Source organism: Macrobrachium nipponense, chromosome 15, assembly GCF_015104395.2.
Source record: "Macrobrachium nipponense isolate FS-2020 chromosome 15, ASM1510439v2, whole genome shotgun sequence".
Classification (NCBI taxonomy): Eukaryota; Metazoa; Arthropoda; class Malacostraca; order Decapoda; family Palaemonidae; genus Macrobrachium; species Macrobrachium nipponense.
In genome coordinates, this window is record NC_087208.1 from 76,044,210 (window position 1) to 76,064,232 (window position 20,023).

A 20,023-nucleotide genomic window follows, 5' to 3' on the forward strand; every position below is an offset into this window, starting at 1 on the left:
GGAAGCACAGAAGGTGGAGGGATCAGTGATGGAAATACAGGATACAGAAGTGAAGAGAAAATTAAGGAAAATGAAGAATGGTAAATCACCAGGTCCATTGGAGTTCCAAATTGAAATGATCAAATTACAAGGTACAGAGGGGGAGAAATCGATGCTGGATTTATTAAAAGCTATATGTGAAGCGGAAGAAATGCCAAGGGACTGAGGAGGAGAGTCTAATGGTATATATATACAAGCAGAAGGGAGATGTCATGGATTGTGGTAACTACAGAGCGTGGATTGAAAGTTTTAGAGAGAAAACTGGATAACAGATAAAGAAATATTGTAAAGATTGGGAAACTGCAGTATGGATTCATGAGAGAAAGAGGTACAGTGGATGACATCTTCATAGTAAGACAGCTACAGGAAAGGCTAGAGGGAAACCAGGAGCTTTATTGTGCATTTATAGACCTAGAGAAAGTACATGATAGAATCCCAAGAGAAGTGATGTTTTGGTATTTAAGGAGAAGGAAAGTCCCAGTAAAGTTGGTTGGGCTGGTCAAGATGTTATATAAAAGAACGAGCACAAAAGTGATAACAGTAGTTGGGGAAACAGAAAACTTTGAAGTTAGTGTTGGATTACACCAGGGGTCAGCTTTAAGCTGGTCATGGATGTGTTGAGTGAAGAGATCAAGAATGAAGAGCTGTGGGAGTTGTTGTACACCGATGATCTGGTGATTCCTGCTGAAAATGAGGAAGACCTACAGAGAAGTGTTGGAGAGTGGCAGGAATCTTTAGAGAGGGGTGGCTTGAAAGTGAATGTGAATAAAACAGAGGTTTTGCTGAGCAGTAGGGAAGATAGAGACAGAATCGTAATACAAGAAAGAAGAGGCTTGATTATAAAACAGGCAGAAAAGTTTAAATACTTAGCATCTACTTCAAGCCAAGAGGGAGGATGTGAGGCTGAAGTTGACAGTAGGATAAAAGCTGCATAGGGGAAGTGGGAGAGGTAGCTGGAGTGGTATGTGATAAGAAAATGTCAATCAAGCTAAAATTCAAGATATATTACACAGTGTTAATGTTTGGAGCAGAAACATGGGCTCTGAGAAGAAAAGAGGAAGTAAAGCTTGAGAGAACAGAGATGAGAATGCTGGGGTGGGTTATGGGAATATTGCTGCTTGAGAGATTGGAAAATGATGAAATAAGAGATGGTCTGGGCATGTGTTGAGGATGGATGATGAGGAGAGAGTGACGAGGGCTCAGGAAGAACCTGTTAGAGGAAGAAGAGCAAGAGGGAAATAGAGAATTAGATGACGAGATAAAGTGAGTTAGAGCCATACTTTCAATTATTTTGGTACCAGCACATCTGTTTATTTATATAAAAGGAATTTCTACTCCACTGTAGGTCTGCTATCACCAGACATTGAACTTGGCTGCAGAGGTCTACCTAACATATTTGTTTCAGGGATCATCAGCAGTGGCTGAAACCTTGCAAAATTGATATTGTTTTTGATGTTTGGTGTGTGGACATTGAATGCCTGTCCTTTTCTTCTAAGGTACCTGTAAGAGCTGAATGCCTGGCAAAAAGGTTTTCTTCCAGAGTTTCTGTAACATCTAGTTCTTATCTTGACTCTGACACTGGAATTCCAATGAAAGAATCTCATGGATATTTTTGGTCCCTTGAAAGCTAAGAGATTGGAGAGCAACTTTTATGTTCATATCTTAATAGAAAACCACTTTCTTCCTCAACAATAGGTTCCACTTGTATGTCTTCATTCTGTCTTCATTGTGAATATTGTTGAGGATAGAGACATGAATTTGCTTGGTCATGAAACCTTTTCATGATTCAAATTGAATTAAATTCTTGCGTTCTTATAGGTACATCTTAATTTGAGGAAAATTGAATGGTCTGTGACCTTTCGACAATGCAACCACTTAGAGTTGAAGTAGCTACAATCTGTCTCAACAAGAAATTAGGAAGGCTCAAGACTTCCAGAAATTGCTTTTTTTGAGCAGACAGGGGAATCCATAATGAAATGTGAAACTTGTCTGTAGATTCACACTCTGGGACTCAGCAACTTAGTTGAATATATCTTTTTTTTTTAAGATAAAAAGGCCATGTTTGATGAGCTTTTTTTTTTTTTTTTTGGTATGCTATATTGCTCTAAGTTCATTTTATTTCTTTGCTTCATTAACCTACCCTCCCTCCTACAAGGTGCAGCATGATCATTTTCCAGCATTGTACGTACAGGGTTCTTGAGAACTCTCTGCAAATGCTTCTGCCTCGGACTTCACCAACTCCATGACGACAAGGTCACTTGCATCGTCAACAGAAGTCAACCCAACTTGCTTATCATACATAAAAGTTTAAGCTGCATTATCACTAGATCTTCCAGGGATTGCGATATCACTTCATTGATATTGTGGACTCTCAGATACTAGAATCATCTTGTGACAGTCTTTTCTTATTTTTATCAAGCAACTTTTCCAAAAAGAAAACAACTGAAATTGGAGGTACAGTCTGACCTTAAGTGTCTATGGGTAATCAACCAGGTATTTGCTTCATTGCTCTGCAGGCCACAAAAGGAGAAGGCAAGAGGTATCAGTTGGCAGTATTGTGCAAATTAATGCTCATACGCCTTCATTCACTATCTTAAGGTAATCCCAGTGCCTTGTTTTTTACAGCCTTGCAGAGCTGTCAATTATTGTGGCTTATGAAAAGAACTATATCCACATAACTCGTAACACATTTTACCTAGACTCTCAGATACTGTTGTGAATCCTTTTGATACTATACTAACTGATGATCCACTTCAAATTCAGTTAGGCAAATATTTGCCCATTTTCTTAATCAGGATGGTAATTGTTACATGAGTACAGTCCTCAAGTTTCTTAGTTACCCCTTCTCAGTGTCCTATATTTACAGACTTTTGGTTATACTGTGTGCAAAGAGTTTCAAGTCACAGTTATGTCTCACTGTCTTCTAGAGCACTGGGTTCTTTGCTTATCTCAGCTCCATGAGCTGTCCTCCCTCCTAAAATATTATCACAGCTAGTGTAAAAGGTTTCTGTCAAATCTAACTGTTATCTTTTATGAAACTAAATTTAATTTTGTAATACAAACCTATCATTTACTCTCATGTGCCTGCCTCTAAACCCTGGAATTTTCTTGTCACATGCATATGTTGCCAGTCAGCAATCAGGCAATCTTTTCTTTTACTTTGGATTTGGGAGTAGAGCGTCTGGTTTAATCTAAATGATGGTTTTGACCTTACATTCATAATGAGTGTTCATTTAGCCAGTACAACTATCTTATGCAATCACTTGTAAGTCCAAAACATATTTTGTCATTAGTACGTACTTGATTTACAGTTATTTTTCATTTAATTAAACCGTTCCAAACAAAGTTATGCTCAAGAAAGAGATTTATTTGCTTACATAATTTTTTTCAATAATTTTTTAAGGAAACACGACGGCTCAAAGTAAGTAAAATACTAATGGTTTGCTTGGCCGTGCCTCGAAAAGCATTTGGATGAGATGTAGAATCAGGCACTAACAGACAGAGAGAGAAGCATGGACGTTTTAGATTCACTTAAAGGAATTTTACAAACCAATTATCCTAATGTGATCTCATCACATTGTATTTTCCACATTCAATGAACTTTGTGTATGAAATCTGACACAGAAAATGTTTTTTATCAAGTTAGAATAATAACTTCAAACTACATCATTAATTCTTTCGAGAGAAAATGTTTGCTACTCGAAGTTTTGGTATTTGCGCATAGTATAGTTCATAATTTTGTGTTAATGGAAGGAAGAATTAGTAGGAATAAACTTGTCCTGATATAGAAGTTCATTTTAACCAGATATATAAGAGACAGTCATGATTTGAAATGACTGAATTTTCCAATGAATCTTTAAAATACCTTTTGGAGCACATTATTTAAAGTTAATGGTTGCAGGCACAAAGTTCAGATGCATAATTTGACAAAATTATTCATGACTTTCATGAATATTGCTATAGAATAAGGTTAATTAATCTAAAATATCAGTGCTTTGCTCTCCAATTGAATGAAAGTAATAATGAGTATTGCACATTAAGAAGAAGTGTTCTAGGGACATCAGGAATGCCTCATACATTATGGCTCTTGCACTGGGACTACTCTTAGACTCCTTCATTTGGATACGGACTGTAAGAAATAAAATTTTACTCTAGATGGAGATTTAATATTATTAGATGTAGTGGAATACATAGTTAATGCCCGGTTCGTCAGTAAATGTTTGATTAGTTGGTACATTCTGATTGAATTCATCAGTTTTCCTTCTTGTACTAGTGGGTCTTCATGATTGTTTATGCTTATGATACTTCTGACACACTTCAAAGATAGCATGGTTGCTTTTACAGTGATCTTTTTAAAAGACAGCAAAATAATTTTATAAGATTTTCTGTATGGTGAAGAATCTTTCTGGAATGGCATGATCTTGCATTGTGACTATAAAAGATACTTTTCATACAATGATATATATATATTTATATCCCAGAACATATTTAAGAATGTTTCATAAAAAATTATATTTCTCAGCATCGATGACGCTTTGACCTCTTAAGATGCACTCCAATTTTAACTTGAAAATGAAAAGAAAACACTAAGCATAAAAATAATGCTGCAATATTACGACTTGATAGTTGTGTTTTGGCTGTTATGCTGCTGCATCCCTTCGACTGTCTCAGTGTAACAAAGTTCTGTGGCGTTGGCTACTACATCATGTTGATTATGATAGTTATTTCAGCTCATTCATTTGAAAGATACTCTGTTTTATGTTGTCATATTGATGGATTTTGATATTTAAAGATCTTTTCTGAAAATGAGCCTGGACAGATTGCCAAGTAATGTATACAGTTTAAACTTCCCGAACTTCCTAAACTTGCCAAATGGATGTGCAAATGAATGGGTATATAGCTGATACAATATGTCAAGAATTAGATAATATAAGATGTAGGCTTATGCACAACTTTTTAATGTCAGTAATGGAAAATTAAGCAACACAATAAAATAGAATATTAGCAATATAGAATAACATAGTTTAGCACTGTTATATTGTGAAAACACCATACGAACATGATACCCCAAACAGAACCAAATGAAATAGAATTAAGATAGAAAAGCCACACACTACAGATATTACCAATAAGGAGAAGCATTCTAATTTTCAAAATGCTACCTTTTGTAAAAGTAACACATAAATATGACACAAACATGTTTGATTGTGATAGCCTTGCAATAATAAGACTTATCATTAGTACTTGAATTCATTTTTTTCACTAAGTACATATTCTATGATAGGACTTCAGTTTATTTACTATTTTAACTAGGAAAGTAGTATTTTAACTCTTCATTTAGAGGTCATGTAGTAGAGTTCTGATTATTGTTCAGCAAATATAACCTGAGGTTAGGATTTGCCTACAAAACTCAGCCTCCAGCCTCCGGGACATATGGTAAATTTCTGAGACTTACTTGAGGGGGGAAAACATAGCGTCTTCGACGCCTGGAAATACAGTAATTGTGATGATTTGTATTTTATTTAGCTGTTATGAGGAAGTCTTTTGAAGATATTTTGCTATTACACAAGAATAAGATTATGTCATACTCAACAGTACCGGCGAACTTGAAATTTTAGGGCTACCATAGACTTATTTGATATGGTATACCTACTGTGCACTTTTGTTTAATACAGAACATTATGTAGTTTACATGACTGAGATAAATTGTGTGGTAATCGTCGTCTGAAAGTAGTCCCGTATCAGTCCTTTAAATACATAGCAATAAAAAGTTGTAGATATTTTGGAACAATGACATTCCCCCTGTGCGCAAAATGTTCGCACACAGAGAGTGGAATGGGATAATAGCATAGTTGTGCAGTATTGCAAAGTGTGGTTAATATATGCTTTTGTATCATGAATAACAAAAGCTTTTGCAACAAGTCTGCTTCATAGATACATACTTTACTATAATGATGTGGCCGGGTGTAAATCTATTTCCCACCAGTTTTTCATGTAATGTATAACACTATTGCCATGTCTTGTCCATTTCTTCCACCAAAATTTAATTTCTGTTTATTAATTCACACATAAAATATCCTTTTACTGGACTAAGATTATTAAACTGCAGGTTTTGATGCCATTAAATGAAACTTGAGTTATGCTCCAATTTTTTTTTTTTACTTTTGATTTCTTTCATGTCAGTACATGATTAGATAAAAGCACTATGTAATGATATTCATAAAAATTTAATTGTTTGACTTTAGTCCCTGGACTCAGGGGATACTGACCAGAATACTTGAACTCGATGCGGTAGTTGCATTTTAATCCATAAAACTAAACTTTATAAAAACTCATAATGAAAATCACAATTAACATTCTTTTCAGTGATATCTTGAATTAAATTTCAGAAGGGTAAATATTCATGGTATTTTTAACAAGATTAGATAATAATCAACTTACATTTTGTAGTGTGTCAGTTTTCAGAAGTAAATGCTGTACAACCGTGTCCTTACTGTATCTTGTTTTTATCCTTTAGCTAGTTTTAACTGTAATTTTAGGTTAAAAATCACTTCAGTCCTTCACTTTCTCTCTCAAGATCAAACTTTCCAACATCTAGAAACAATAGAAATAATTAATGCAACTGTTCTCCTTCAAGAACAAGACGCTTTTGCTGCAGCTTTAAAGTTCGTACTAACTTTAACCTTCAATATTTACTAGCTAATTATAATATGTATACAGTAAATTGATATGTACATATCTTTTGATTATTTATATTTTGTAACAGCGCTTGAACTAACGCTGCTGCCCAAGTACACGTTGTTAGTACATCCCATGAATAAGAAATGTCTAGTTAATTATTATTAAAGGCAATAATTCTAATCTGGTATCACTGGTATTGACAGTTTTTTACTTATTGAACGATTTTATTTTACAGCAAGTTCCATTTTTCTTCTCATCTTTTGTAGATTTGAATTTAATTCCTGGTCCTCATTCAAGTGTTCATTAGTACATATACGTAGTAGCCCTTCAATGTTTCAGATGCTTTGAACATCCGTTCTTCTGGTGAATAACAAATTCTGATAATTAACCACAACCTTGTAGTACAGCCTACACTTGAACATTTTCAAAGCATCTGACAGCTAACAGTAACTCCATATAATCTGGTACAAGCTACCACGTAACCTGAACTTTATACGATTTATGTGCAGTATGTAACACGTGACCTGAATTTACATATTTGCGTGAAAAATGATCACTTCTAAAAGGTAGCCTACCAAAAAACTTTATTAATAATGTTGCTGAAAATTTTATTAATAATGTTGCTGATAAGCAAGGAATTCTGATAAGTTGGGAAGATAAGTTGAGGGGCTACTGACATAAGATGCTCATTTTTGTTGTCGTAATTAGTACAGTAAAAGATCTTAGGGAATGATGATATTCTGTTAGGTAATTTTCAGGACTTTAATTAAGGGAATTGTTTATGTATGTAAGTTTGCATAAATAAATTTAGTACATAAAAAGTAGCAATGACTTCAAGACTAAATTGCTCTCACGTCATTTTTCATGGTTTTTGGGAAAGTTAAAAGATTTCCGAACTATATTATGCTAATGTTGATAATAACCTATTTCCTTGTTATGAAATTCACAAGTGGGACAATTAATTCTAGTTTTCTATTTTGCATTGTTTTAATTAGAGTGTACTATAAACATTTGTAATAATTTTAGGAGTGTCTACTATAGGTCTTATTATGAAGTTTAGAATTCATTTATAGTATATTTTTTTAAATACATACTGGTATATTTTTCCTGTGAAACAGTTTCTCCGAGATGAAATGGATCGATTCTCAAAGTTTTGAAAATAGAATTTCTTTAAGAGGAAATATAGGATGCTGTGCCTCAGCTCTGATGTAGATTCTTTCCCAAAGTAGACATTTACTTTGCCTGTGTTTTATGAGTATTATATGTTATCTTCTGAAAAAATTCAAAACACAGGAACTACCTGGATATGGTGAAGAATGTGGTCTTCTTCACTTCATATTGGGTGACGTTGGCTGTAATGTTTCTCGGAGGGACGAACCGTGTCACGCTGTTTGCCATGGGCTATGTTCTTGGGGCATTTGTGTTCCTGTGGCTTGGAAATGAGTTTTACCTGCGACCTCTTTCGAATATCTTAAAATTGTAAGTTGAATGTGTTTGACTTGTTTCCTTCTCTAGCGTCTTAGTCTCCTTTATTTGCTGTTCTTATGCATCTCAGAGTATAATATCTTTTGGAGAGTTACCATAAAGATTTCCTGGATATTTAGTTATTGTATATATATCTATTGTTTGTAGAATTGTAATGTAAACAACTGAGGTGATAATGCATGAAACAAAAAAGTACAGTTTGCCACCTCAGTTTCACCACATTATTTGCCTTTTAGGCTAGGCGATGTTTGAAGCACATTTAATATTTATTTACACAAAATGGTAGGATATTCAGGGCATTTAAACAGAATAAGTTTTGTTGATATTAGACACAAATATAATTTTTTTAGCTACAATAAACCAAAGAAGTTTGGTCATCTAAGTAACCAGTTGCTGTTCCATAAAGCAGTAGTGGTATACTATATGACATCAGAAGGACTTATGGTTAGGCACGTCAGACTCATTTTAGTTTGAATCTGGTACTTTTTAACAGATGTTTTATTATATCAGTTTTACGTATTTTTTACGGAGTTACAAATTTCGTCACAAAATGTTAATTGCTTCATCTTAATTACATTTTGAACTCCAACTCTTTATTGGTATGTACAAAACTTTATACGTTTAGTTCTGTGATTTGTCGTAGGGAAAGTAAAGTAGACCTCCTGTATTCACAGGGGAAGGGTACCAGACCCCTGCGAATAGGTCAAATCCACGAATACTTAAGACCCCTCAAAAAACGCTTAAAACTGCCTATCTTGAAAGATAAAACACAAAAAAAAGGCCCTCAAACAGCTTTTACCTGATTTTTTTAACAAATTTCTCACAAAAATTGCATTTAGTCACAAAAACCATATGAAAAGACAGTAATTTGAGAATATTTCTGAGTGAAAAATACCACGAATATGCTAATTTTCCGCGAATAATGGGTATATACGGTCCACAGAAAATCTGTGAATGATGGGCATATACAGTCCATAGAAAATTCGCAAAGAGCGGATTGTCAGTATTTGTAATAGCTGCTCAACTCTCACAGCAATGTGATTAAATAAGCTTTGTTCCGGTACGATATACAAACCATCGGTCCTTTAAACAATAGGAAGGTAACTAGCGGCAGATGGATGGTCGTAAGCTTCGAACAAGGGAATTCGGTAGTTAACTGCTTGTCCGACAGTGCGCGCACCGCGCGACTGGGAGGTGAAGAACCACTTTTGCTTTCGGCCTTGTGGTGTGAGGACGTGCTCGCCATCGCTCTCTGCCCGCTTCATCGTCGTATGCTTTATTGGATTATTGTGATTTATTCTACTACTGGTTTGTTTGTGTATGAAAGTGAAACTGTAAGTACTGCTTTTCATTTTTCATATAATTGTGATTGTACGTATTATGGATCAAGGATTGGATCAATCTCCGCGCCCCCCATCAACCGGCGACTGTGCCCCGGGGTGGGAGGCTGCAAGTGTGGAAAATTCAGGTCCTTTCCCGAAATAGATCCTCATGTTCTTTGCGCTCGGTGCCGAGGGCGGGAATGCTCTCGGGCCGAGCCTTGTGATATATGTTGTGATTGGTCGGAGGTGCAGTGGGGGTTGTACGAGGGCAGGAAGAAGCGAAGGCCTGCCAAGGAGTCGTCGGAAAGCTCTCCCGCGACTCCTTTGGTAACTGATACTTTGTCTTCTTTCTTGCCCCCTGCTCAGCTCCCACGTATGGCACCTTCCCCTTCAAGGGGGGTATCGAGGTCCTTCTCTTGGCCCGATCCGTCGAGCGTAGAGGAGGGCACTCAGTACCCCGACGTACAGTTGTATTCGGGGTCTTCCATTCGTTCGGGGTGGGGCTCATCCCCCCCATGGGCGAGGGGGAACCCCTCCTGTGTACCCGACTCTTGCTTCCGCAGGTGCTTCTGCTGTGGGGGATGACCTTGGAAAGGTGTGGGCGTCATTGGGACTGCAGGGCGTGCCAAGTATCCAGGGGCTGCTCCATCATTTGGCGGGGTCTGGGACGGTCACCCATGGAGTGGTGACCACAACCACCACCACTATCTCTACTTCAGGGTACGCCGCCCCTCCTCATCTGGTATATACCCCTCACGTGATGTCAGTGACTCCTACAGCCTCAATGCAGGGGCCGATTGCTGCCGTACCGGGGAGGGGCGTGCCGCCGCCGCCCGGGTTTGTCGTGCTGCCTCCCCCGGACTTCCGCTGCCCAAAGAGCTCGCCCCTGGACTTTCCGCCGGTACCCAGGATGTCGCTGGCTGCTGCCCCGTCTCCTGGCCTACCTGTGCTACATGCTGTACCTGCCGTACCTGCCGCTGATGCTGTGCTGGCTGTTCCTGCTGTTCCTGCCGCTCCTGCCATTCCTGCTGTTTCCGCTGTTCCCGTACCTGCCGATGTCATCCCAGTCCACGGTGTTGCTGCCCCAGACGCTTGTCTGTCCGGACAGGTGCAGCCGGGCCCTGTTGCAACAGCAGCCCCAGCTCCATCCTGGATGGCTGATCTCACATCTGTCCTGAGGAAGCTGACGAAGAAGAAGAGGAAGAGGAGGAAGGTGTCGTCGACGTCTTCGTCATCTACAGCCGCCTCTTCCCCTTCGACTTCCAAGGCTTCCCAGCCACGGAAGAAGAAGGCTGCCTCCACCCCTCCTAAGAACACTCCTTCGGGAACTTCTCAGGGCCTGTCCCACTCCGGTGGGACGGGGGGTCCTTCCGCTGGTCCTCCTGCTCCTTCAGGAGTAGGGCCCATCTCTCCTTCCACAAGGAAGAAGAAAACGGGGACCAGAGGGGGACCGGCTAACACAGGTACTTCCTCGCCTGATGCTAGAGGTTCTGCTGCTAAACCAGGTTCCGTCTCGGCCTCTCGTTCGCGAGAGGTACCAAGTGTACGGTCACCCACGGGTGGCTGTGCAGCCAGGAACCAGACGCCAGAGCTCGCTCGGCGCCAGGATCACGGCACAGAGCGGAAGGCTAGCGAGAGCTCCTCAGGTGACTCTCGCCAGGCCAGCGGCCGCTCTCGAAGCGACCAGCCGGTCACCCGGGTTGACGTGACGGTCCCAGACTGGCCACAGGCTGAGGCTGGGAAGAGGTCCCCCCGATCGCTGGCGCCAGTGGTTCGATGCGCGGTCTCACCGCGACAGTGGTCTCTGCAGGTCTCCTGACCGCCGCTCCCACAGGGACCGGACGGGTAGGGGGACCAGCAGCAGTTCCTCTGACTCACAAGATCAGGGCCGCTGTTCTCGGTCCAGCCGCTCTCCCCAGGGAAGTGGCGCAAACAGGCCTGCCGCTTGATCCCCACCGTGGGTTGGTGATCGCCTGCAGCCCTCCAAGCACAACTTCCTCGGGTTACACCGGGAAGGGCGAGGCACCGAGGAGTGATCGTGAGGGGCGCGACCCGCACGATCCCGTCACGACGCCGTATGTACCAGGCAGGGTCTTAGGATCGACCAGGTCATTCGCGCAAGTGACACGAGGAGACCGAGAGGGGTCTGTCGCCGTTCCCCCTCCTGAAGGGGGAGGGTCTCGGGAGTCGCTCTTGTTCGAGGGACTTGACGGTCCAACTCCACAAGATGCCGTCACTCCGGAGATCCAGAGGAACTTTGCCGAGGTTATTGCGCTGATTCGTCAGCACAACGACCTCGGGGAAGGATTGCCGCTCCCACCTTCCGAGCCCACGTCCCGGCTCAAGTCGTTTTGGGGTCCGAAGAAGGAACTCAAACCGACGGTGGGTCTGCCACGATCAGAGTTTGCCGACTCTGTTCTAGACCAGGTGGAGTCTCTCGTCTCTGGACAGGAGGGTTCGCTGAAGTCTAGCAGGTCATCCAAGCTACTTCCTCCTCCTCTACTGCGACAGCGGTGTTTCTACGTGCCATCGGAGGATCCAATGCCGCCTAAACAGGTGAACCCGGAGTTAGCCGGGCTAACGCCAGGTGTGTCTCTGCAGCAGTTCTTGTCAGAGAACCTCTGGTTCCTGCAGCAAGAGGCACTAGGCCTGGAATCTACCGCTATGGCAGCTTTCCAGGCCGTCTCCTGATTAGACCTGTGGTCCTTCACAGTGTCGAAAGTCACAGCCACCTCCAGGAGTATTACTCCTGAAGATGACTCGGCTTTCAGGAGACTGCCAGTCTGGAGGAAGGGCCATTTCCTTCCTCGCCCATCAGATGGTAGACCTGTGGGCCAACCTGGTACTTTGCCGTAGGGACGCAGTCCTTATTCGAGTATCCAGGGCGGCCAGGCGTGAGGCGGCACTTGGACTACAAAACGGACCGGTACGGAGTTCCTCCTCTCTCTTCCCAGGAGAGATGGTGGACGCTGTGGTGGAAAGGTGGCGCATTGATGACAGTGACCGCTTAGTACACCAGGCAGTCTCGAAGGCTTCTGGGCAGCCTCGAGCTACTGCGGCCAAACCCAAGAGTTTGGCTAGTGCTTCCTCGGCTGCTAAGACGGTTGCCCCGTTGAAGCCCCGAGGAAAGACTCTGGCTTCAACTTCTGCTAAGGGAGGTCGTCATCAGCCCTCCTCCCAGCCCTCCTTCTCACGAGGAGGGACTGGGAAGAAGTCGAAGAGAGGCGGGAAGCAACGCTAGGGACGGCGTTCCCCCTTACCTGCTGCCGGAAGTGGGGGGTTGCCTGGCAAGCCATTGGGCAACATGGCAGCGCTACGGTGCCGAGACCTGGATAGTAGACGTTCTTCGGGAGGGATATCTACTACCCTTCAAATATCGGTCACCCCTCACCTCCACCCCGGTCCATCTTCAAACATACGTCCCGGGATCATCAAAGGACGTAGCTCTACGACAGGAGATCAAGACCATGCTGAGCAAAGGAGCTGTAGAGATCATCAGGGATCAATCACCGGGCTTCTACAGTCGCCTTTTCCTGGTGGAGAAGTCTACGGGGTGCTGGTGCCCGGTGATGGATCTCTCTCCTTTGAACTGTTTCGTTCGCCAGACTCGGTTCAAGATGGAGACGGCATGTTCCGTGCTCGACTCCATCAGTGAGAACGATTTCATGCTTTCAGTGGATTTGAAGGACACGTATTTCCAGATACCCGTCCATCAATCCTCCAGGAAGTACCTTCGCTTCATCCTCGACGGGACGGTGTACCAATTCAGGGCACTTTGCTTCGGTCTCTCAACCGCCCCACAGGTGTTCACTCTGGTATCTGTTTGGGCCCACTCGTCCGGGATACGTTTTCTGAGGTATCTCGACGACTGGTTAGTCCTGGCGAGCTCCCGCTCTCAGTTGCTGCTAGACAGGGATCGACTACTGGGGTTCTGCCGCAGTCTGGGGATCGTGGTGAACTTCGAGAAGTCCGATCTCGAACCCAAGCAGAGGATGAAGTACCTGGGTATGCTGATCGACACAGTAGCAGGGCGAGTCTTCCCCGCAGACTTGCGGATCAGCAGATTCAGGGAGGAAGCTGACCGGTTCCTGTCTCGGCAGGAACAGGCAGCTCAGCAATGGCAAGTTGTTATCGGCCACCAGTCGTCACTCAAGAAGTTAGTCCCTCATGGGCGTCTTCACCTGCTGTCTCTCCAGTGGAGACTAAAGGAGAGTTGGTCACAGGCAGAGGATCCACCGTACTTCCCAATGTTCCTCACGCAGGAGGTAAGGCAGGACCTAGCCTGGTGGCTGGACGACAGGAACCTCTAAAGAGGAGTGCCCCTCTGCACTCCCCGCTCCCCGCGGAGATGCTGCTGTTCTCAGACGCATCAAACGAGGGATGGGGCGCACACCTGGAGGAGTTGTGGGACCATCACGACAAGCACCTCCACGTCAATGTCTTGGAACTCAAGGCAGAGTTTCTTGCTCTTCAAGAGTTTCGGGACCGCTTGATGGGACACTCGGTGGTGTTGATTTGCGACAATACCACGGTAGTGGCATACGTCAACAAACGGGGGCCTAGTGTCTCTCCCGTTGCACCAGTTGACGCTGGAGGTGCACGAGTGGGCCGTGGCTCACTCGATAGAGCTGTCAGCCCGCTACATTCCAGGCAAGAGGAATGTAGTAGCAGACATGCTCAGCCGTCAGGATCAGGTGATAGGGACCGAATGGTCCCTACACCAGGACGTGGCGGAAAGGCTCTTCAAACTGTGGGGGCGTCCAGTAGTGGATCTGTTCGCCACCCGGCGCAACAGAAAACTTCAGGTTTTCTTTTCAGCCGTGCCGGACCCATGGGCAGTTGCAGAGGACGCTCTTCAACATCCGTGGGACAACCTCTTCGTCTACGCCTTTCCCCCGTTCAGCCTGATTCGCAAGGTAATCAGCCGAGTGCTGGCCACCCCGAATCTCAGGATGATCCTGGTGGCTCCCAAATGGCCCCAGGCCATTTGGTATCCGGACCTGCTGGCTCTGCTTGCAGAAGCACCGAGAGAGATTCCCCCTTGGCACAACCTTCACGCCCAGCCACACGTAGAATGGTACCACCGAGCAGTCCATTCTCTACATCTTCACGGCTGGATGTTATCCACCATCTCTTGCGAACGAGAGGCTTTTCTCGTAGCGCAGCAACAGAGATGGCTGGAAACGTCAGACAGTCCTCAGCAGCTGTGTACCAGGGGAAGTGGGCCGTCTTCTGTGGTTGGTGTCTTAGATGGGGTCTATCTCCTCTCAGAACCCCTCTTCAGCAAGTAGCGGATTTCCTCGTATTTCTTCGCCGAGGAAAGCTCCTCTCGGTCCTCACAGTCAAAGGATATAGAGCTGCCCTAGCACTAGTCCTGAAACTGAGGGGATTGGACATCTCGAACTCGTTCGAGATCTCCTTGCTAATGAGGAGCTTTGAAAGGTCTTGCCCACCCAGGGAACTCAGGCCCCCTGAGTGGGACGTGACTCTCATCCTTAGGAGTTTGACTCAAAGACCCTTCGAGCCACTCCGAGAGTCGTCTGACCCTCAAGACCCTCTTCTTGCTGGCCCTGTCATTGGCGAAGAGATTAGGGGAACTTCATGGTCTGTCCTTCAACGTGAAACATTCCAGGGGATGGGGATCTGTGACGCTCGACTTCATCCCGAACTTTGTAGCTAAGACTCAGAATCCGTCGATCCCTGACGACAGGTTCGAGTCTTTCACAATCCCTTCCCTAATGGACTTCACCAACAATGATTCGGATGAGATGCTGCTTTGTTCTGTGAGGGCGCTACGACGCTATCTGAAGAGAACTCGACACCTCAGGCCTGAGTGTCGACGCAAGAAGTATCCAAGAACACGCTTTCTTTCTGGCTGCGTGAGGTGATCAGGAGGGTGTATGAGTCTGATGGTAGTGACGACATCTGTAAATTCCGTCCGAGAGCCCACGAAGTCAGGAGCATTGGTCCTTCCCTTGCGTTCCACAAGAACTTCTCTGTGGCGCAGGTCCTGAAGGCAGGGGTCTGGGCCAACCAGACCACCTTCACATCCTTCTACCTTCGGGATATTGCCCACAGGTCCTTGGATACTTTTTCCTTGGGACCCGTGGTGGCTGCTCAACACGTTGTGTAGCTAACCCAGCCCCGAGCAGGCAGAACAGCATCGATTCCTGGTGTGACTGTAGAATGGATGATGATTAAGAGTGTGACTGGCTCCTCTTTCCCATCTTTTTCTCCCCTCTACCTGTGGGCAGAGGGACACGGTCGTCACCCTGCTGGAAAGGACAAGATGCAGGTAAGCTACTCGACCAAGCCCCATCCTATCCCTTTCATTAGGGATAGGAGTAAATATCCACCACTTCCCCCAACAAGGGGGGGGGGGGGGGGGGAAGTGGAAGCCAACAAGAGACAAACCCATAAATTTATGTTGCCTCTTGCAACAGGAACAAGTTCTTGCTTGCTAGTTTTAAGAGATACGCTTGCCTCTCTCTTATTACTTGGGTCCAGAGGTCTGACCATTGATCCTGCGGTACATACCCCGATCAATTGGACAGAGGCTAGGATACCTCCCTCGCTCTTACGACCAGGGAGGTAATCCAAGGTTGGGCGAACACCAGTCTGTTCACAAAGACTCAGATTCCTCCCACCAAGAAGTGAGTCTTTCTATTGTTAAAAGGACCGATATGTCGTACCGGAACAAATGACAATTTGTCCAAAATTGCATTTTTCCTAACTATGCAAACCTGAGGTCCTTTTACATATAGTTCCACCTCATGCCACCCCTCACCCTGCATTTTTTTGCCTGGGCCTAAAGCAAAAGTGATTCTTCACTTCCCAGTCGCGCGGTGCGCGCACTGTTGGACAAGCAGTTAACTACCGAACTCCCTTGTTCGAAGCTTACGACCATCCAGCTGCCACTAGTTACCTTCCTATTGTTAAAAGGACCTCAGGTTTGTATAGTTAGGAAAAATGCAATTTTGGACAAATTGTCATTTTCTTGAACATAGTTACATTTGAAATGTTTGGGATTTTAGCTCTTATATTGGTGTAGAAATACAATTTAGTAAATATTTAGATTAGTGTTCAACATTTGGTCATATTAAAATTTGCCATGTGTAACATCCCATATAAATCTAGATAGTACAATAGACTGTGATCTAGAGGAAGTAATCCACCAGTTGAGAACGTTTTTCTTATGAAATATTTCTTTCTTATTGATTGTATTATAAAACCTTTGTCATTTTTGTTTTATAGGTGGAATTATTTACTGGGATACAATGTGGCAGTCATCGTTATAAAAACATTCCTGCAGCTGTTGGGCTGTGTTGTGCTTAAGGACTTGGCAACGCATGTCTGCTGGCTTGTTCAGCTTCTTGGTATTGCCTGTGTGAAGAAGTTTGGCGATAAATCAGATGATGAAATAGTAGCTGGTAAGTAGGTGAACGAGAAAAGAAAATTTATAGCCATCCACATGTTGTGTAAATGGTTTTATGTGAACATTGTTCACGATCTCATTTAATACTGATTTGGTAAATACAAATTGCATCTCATTATCTTCGTGTTAGCCACATTTTAATTCTTCCTGCACTGCATACACTGTGCAAACAGTCCATCATAACAGCTTCAACTTTTTTATCTCTCATTTGCCTTCAGCGTTCACACTTTAGTTCTGTAAAGGTGAGTTGGCTTATTAGTCCCATCATACATTCCCATTTTTCCTTCCAAGAGACTCTATCTGTATCAGAGACAATTGAAATCTCCTCCTAATCTTTGCACACACCCTGTTACCTTTCCTGCTTCACCTAATTTGGGATCTCCTCTTTTCTTGCCATACTATCATCCTTTATACTTAATCCCATATGCCTTAACCATTTCTCCACCATTGATATTAATAATTGTTGTGCCATCTTGGGTTTCATTTTACTCTCATAATTTTTGTCTTAATCACTTTTATTGTCAATTTTCTCAACTTTCCCCCTTTTACTTATTTTCAGCTTTCTTATCTTCATTATACCCATCAGCACAGTATCATCCATATACATCAACCACAGCACTTCATTCAAAATTTTGTGCTTACATCTACTGTTCTTTTCATATTGCTCCTGTCATAAAGATACTGAACAGCCATGGAGGCAACACTGCTCAGCCCCACCTTTATACCAAACCGTCAACTTTCCAACCTGAATATCGTAACACCTTATCTTATGTGCTATATGTTCTCAACTCTCCACATATCCTCTCTATTAGATCTGTCAAAAGTCTTTTCCAGGTTCATGAATGTCACATTCATTATTTTCACATTTCTCACAAAACTATTTTATATGAAAAAAAAATTATACTCTCCTCTACCATCGGTGTTATCAGAAGGCACTGTGGTACCTCGACATACAAAAGTCCCAGCTTACGAAAAATTCAAGTTACGAAAGCAAATACGAAGATTTTTTTGCCTCTACATATGGAAATAATTCAGGTTACGAAAGGTTGTTGCTGTAAAGTCACAAGATTCCCCCGGATCGCCGAGAACAATTTTAAAACTCGCATGCCGCCAACTTAGTAGACTCGCCAACATCCTCCCACACTCCCATTGGTTCCTAATGCTAGTCACATTTCTCACAAAACTATTTTATATGAAAAAAAAAAATTATACTCTCCTCTACCATCAGCGTTATCAGGAGGCGCCACAGCACCCCAATATATATATACAGTGGTATCTCGACATACAAAAGTCCCAGCTTACAAAAAATTCAAGTTACAAAAGCAAATACGAAGATTTTTTTGCCTCTACATACGAAAATAATTCAGGTTACGAAATGTTGTTGCTGTAAAGTCCCGAGATTCGCCCGGACCACCGAGAACAATTTTAAAACTCGCGCGCCGCCAACTGAGTAGACTCGCCAACATCCTCCCACTCTCCCATTGGTTCCTGATGCTAGTCACCGCCATAAGATCCTGCTCTCCTATTGGTCAGCATCTCTCCCATCTTGCTCTACGTAAAGGCGTTCTTCGGCCACTGCATAGCACCAGCGTTATCATACACAAGTGGAATTTGTTCGTTCACATATACAATTTTATTTGTTAACGTAAATTCGTATTAGTGATTTCGTTGTACTACTTTATCGTGTTGTGTGAGAACTTACTTAGCATACTACATAACTTAATTACATATGTACAGTACAGTCATGGGTCCCAAGAAAGTTGCTGAAGTTCACGGAAAGAAGAGGAAGATTTCTATGGAGACAAAATGGAGATTATCAAGAAGTATGAAGCTGGCATGCGGTTGAGTGTGATCGCTAAGGAATATGGCCAAAATCAGTCGACGATAGGCACCATCCTTAAGCAGAAGGAAGCCATCAAAGCAGCTACACCTTCCAAAGGCATGACTATTTTGTCCAACAAGAGGAGCCACCTGCACGATGAGATGGAGAGGCTGCTTCTTGTATGGATAAAAGACAAAGAAATCGCTGGTGATACGATAACCGAGATGGCAATCTCCCACAAGGCCAGCGCTATTTTCGGCGATTTGATTGCCCAGGCCGAAGACGATGGAGGAGAAGGGACATCAACGCCAACCCCAGACTTCAAGGCTTCTCATGGGTGGTTTGAAAAATTCCAGAAACGGACTGGCATCCATTCGGTGGTGCGGCATGGGGAGGCGGCCAGCTCGGACATGAAAGCGGCCGAAGCCTTTATTAAGACGTTCAACGAGATAACGATCAACGAAGGCTACAGTTCTCAGCAAGTCTTCAGCTGTGATGAGACTGGCCTTTTTTGGAGAAAAATACCTCGTTGGATGTACATCACGGAGGAAGAGAAGAAGCTACCTGGGCATAAGCCTATGAAAGACAGGCTTACGCTTGCACATTGTTTGAACGCCAGGGGTGATTGCAAGGTGAAGCCCCTACTTGTCTATCATTCGGAGACTCCTCGAACCTTCAAGGCCCACAAAGTGCTAAAGGAGAAGCTTCCAGTGCTGTGGAGGGCTAATGCGACAGCCTGGGTAATGAGACTTTTGTTCACTGAGTGGATAAATTTCTGTTTCTGCCCGACAGTGAAGAAATTCTTGGAAGAGAAGCGCCTCTCCTCCAGCCCATGGACCAGCAAGTGATATTGAACTTAAAGAAACTGTATACAAAACATCTTTTCAAAAGATGTTTCAACATCACCGATACCACAAGCCTCACCTTACGTGAATTTTGGAAGGAGCATTTCGACATCGTCATCGTCGATCAAGCTTGGCAGGAGGTTTCGAGGTGAACCTTGAATTCTTTGTGAGGAAACTCTGGCCTGATGCCGTATCTGACCAAGATTTTGAGGGATTCGAAGTGGGTGAAGCTGCTGCAGATTCAGAAACAGTTGACGATTGTGAAACTGTTTCGCAATCAGATCTTGACGAGATACCAGCAAACCCCCCCGCCCCCACCCAACCTAAAATACTTGTAAAGACAATAGATTTGATGCTTTTTATAGCGTGTGACTTGCAGACTTTGAACAGCTTT

General features: G+C 43.4%; 1 protein-coding gene across 1 annotated transcript in view; it reads left to right on the top strand.

The window, feature by feature from the left end:
• The window catches only part of LOC135195072 (piezo-type mechanosensitive ion channel component-like), a 347,594-nt gene that overhangs the window by 177,780 nt on the left and 149,791 nt on the right, over nt 1-20,023 (top strand). Inside the window, exons 27-29 of the mRNA XM_064221446.1 lie at nt 3,443-3,460; nt 8,014-8,199; nt 16,782-16,957. Of these exons, the coding sequence (XP_064077516.1) occupies nt 3,443-3,460; nt 8,014-8,199; nt 16,782-16,957 (380 nt within the window). The remainder of the gene's footprint in view (nt 1-3,442; nt 3,461-8,013; nt 8,200-16,781; nt 16,958-20,023) is intronic.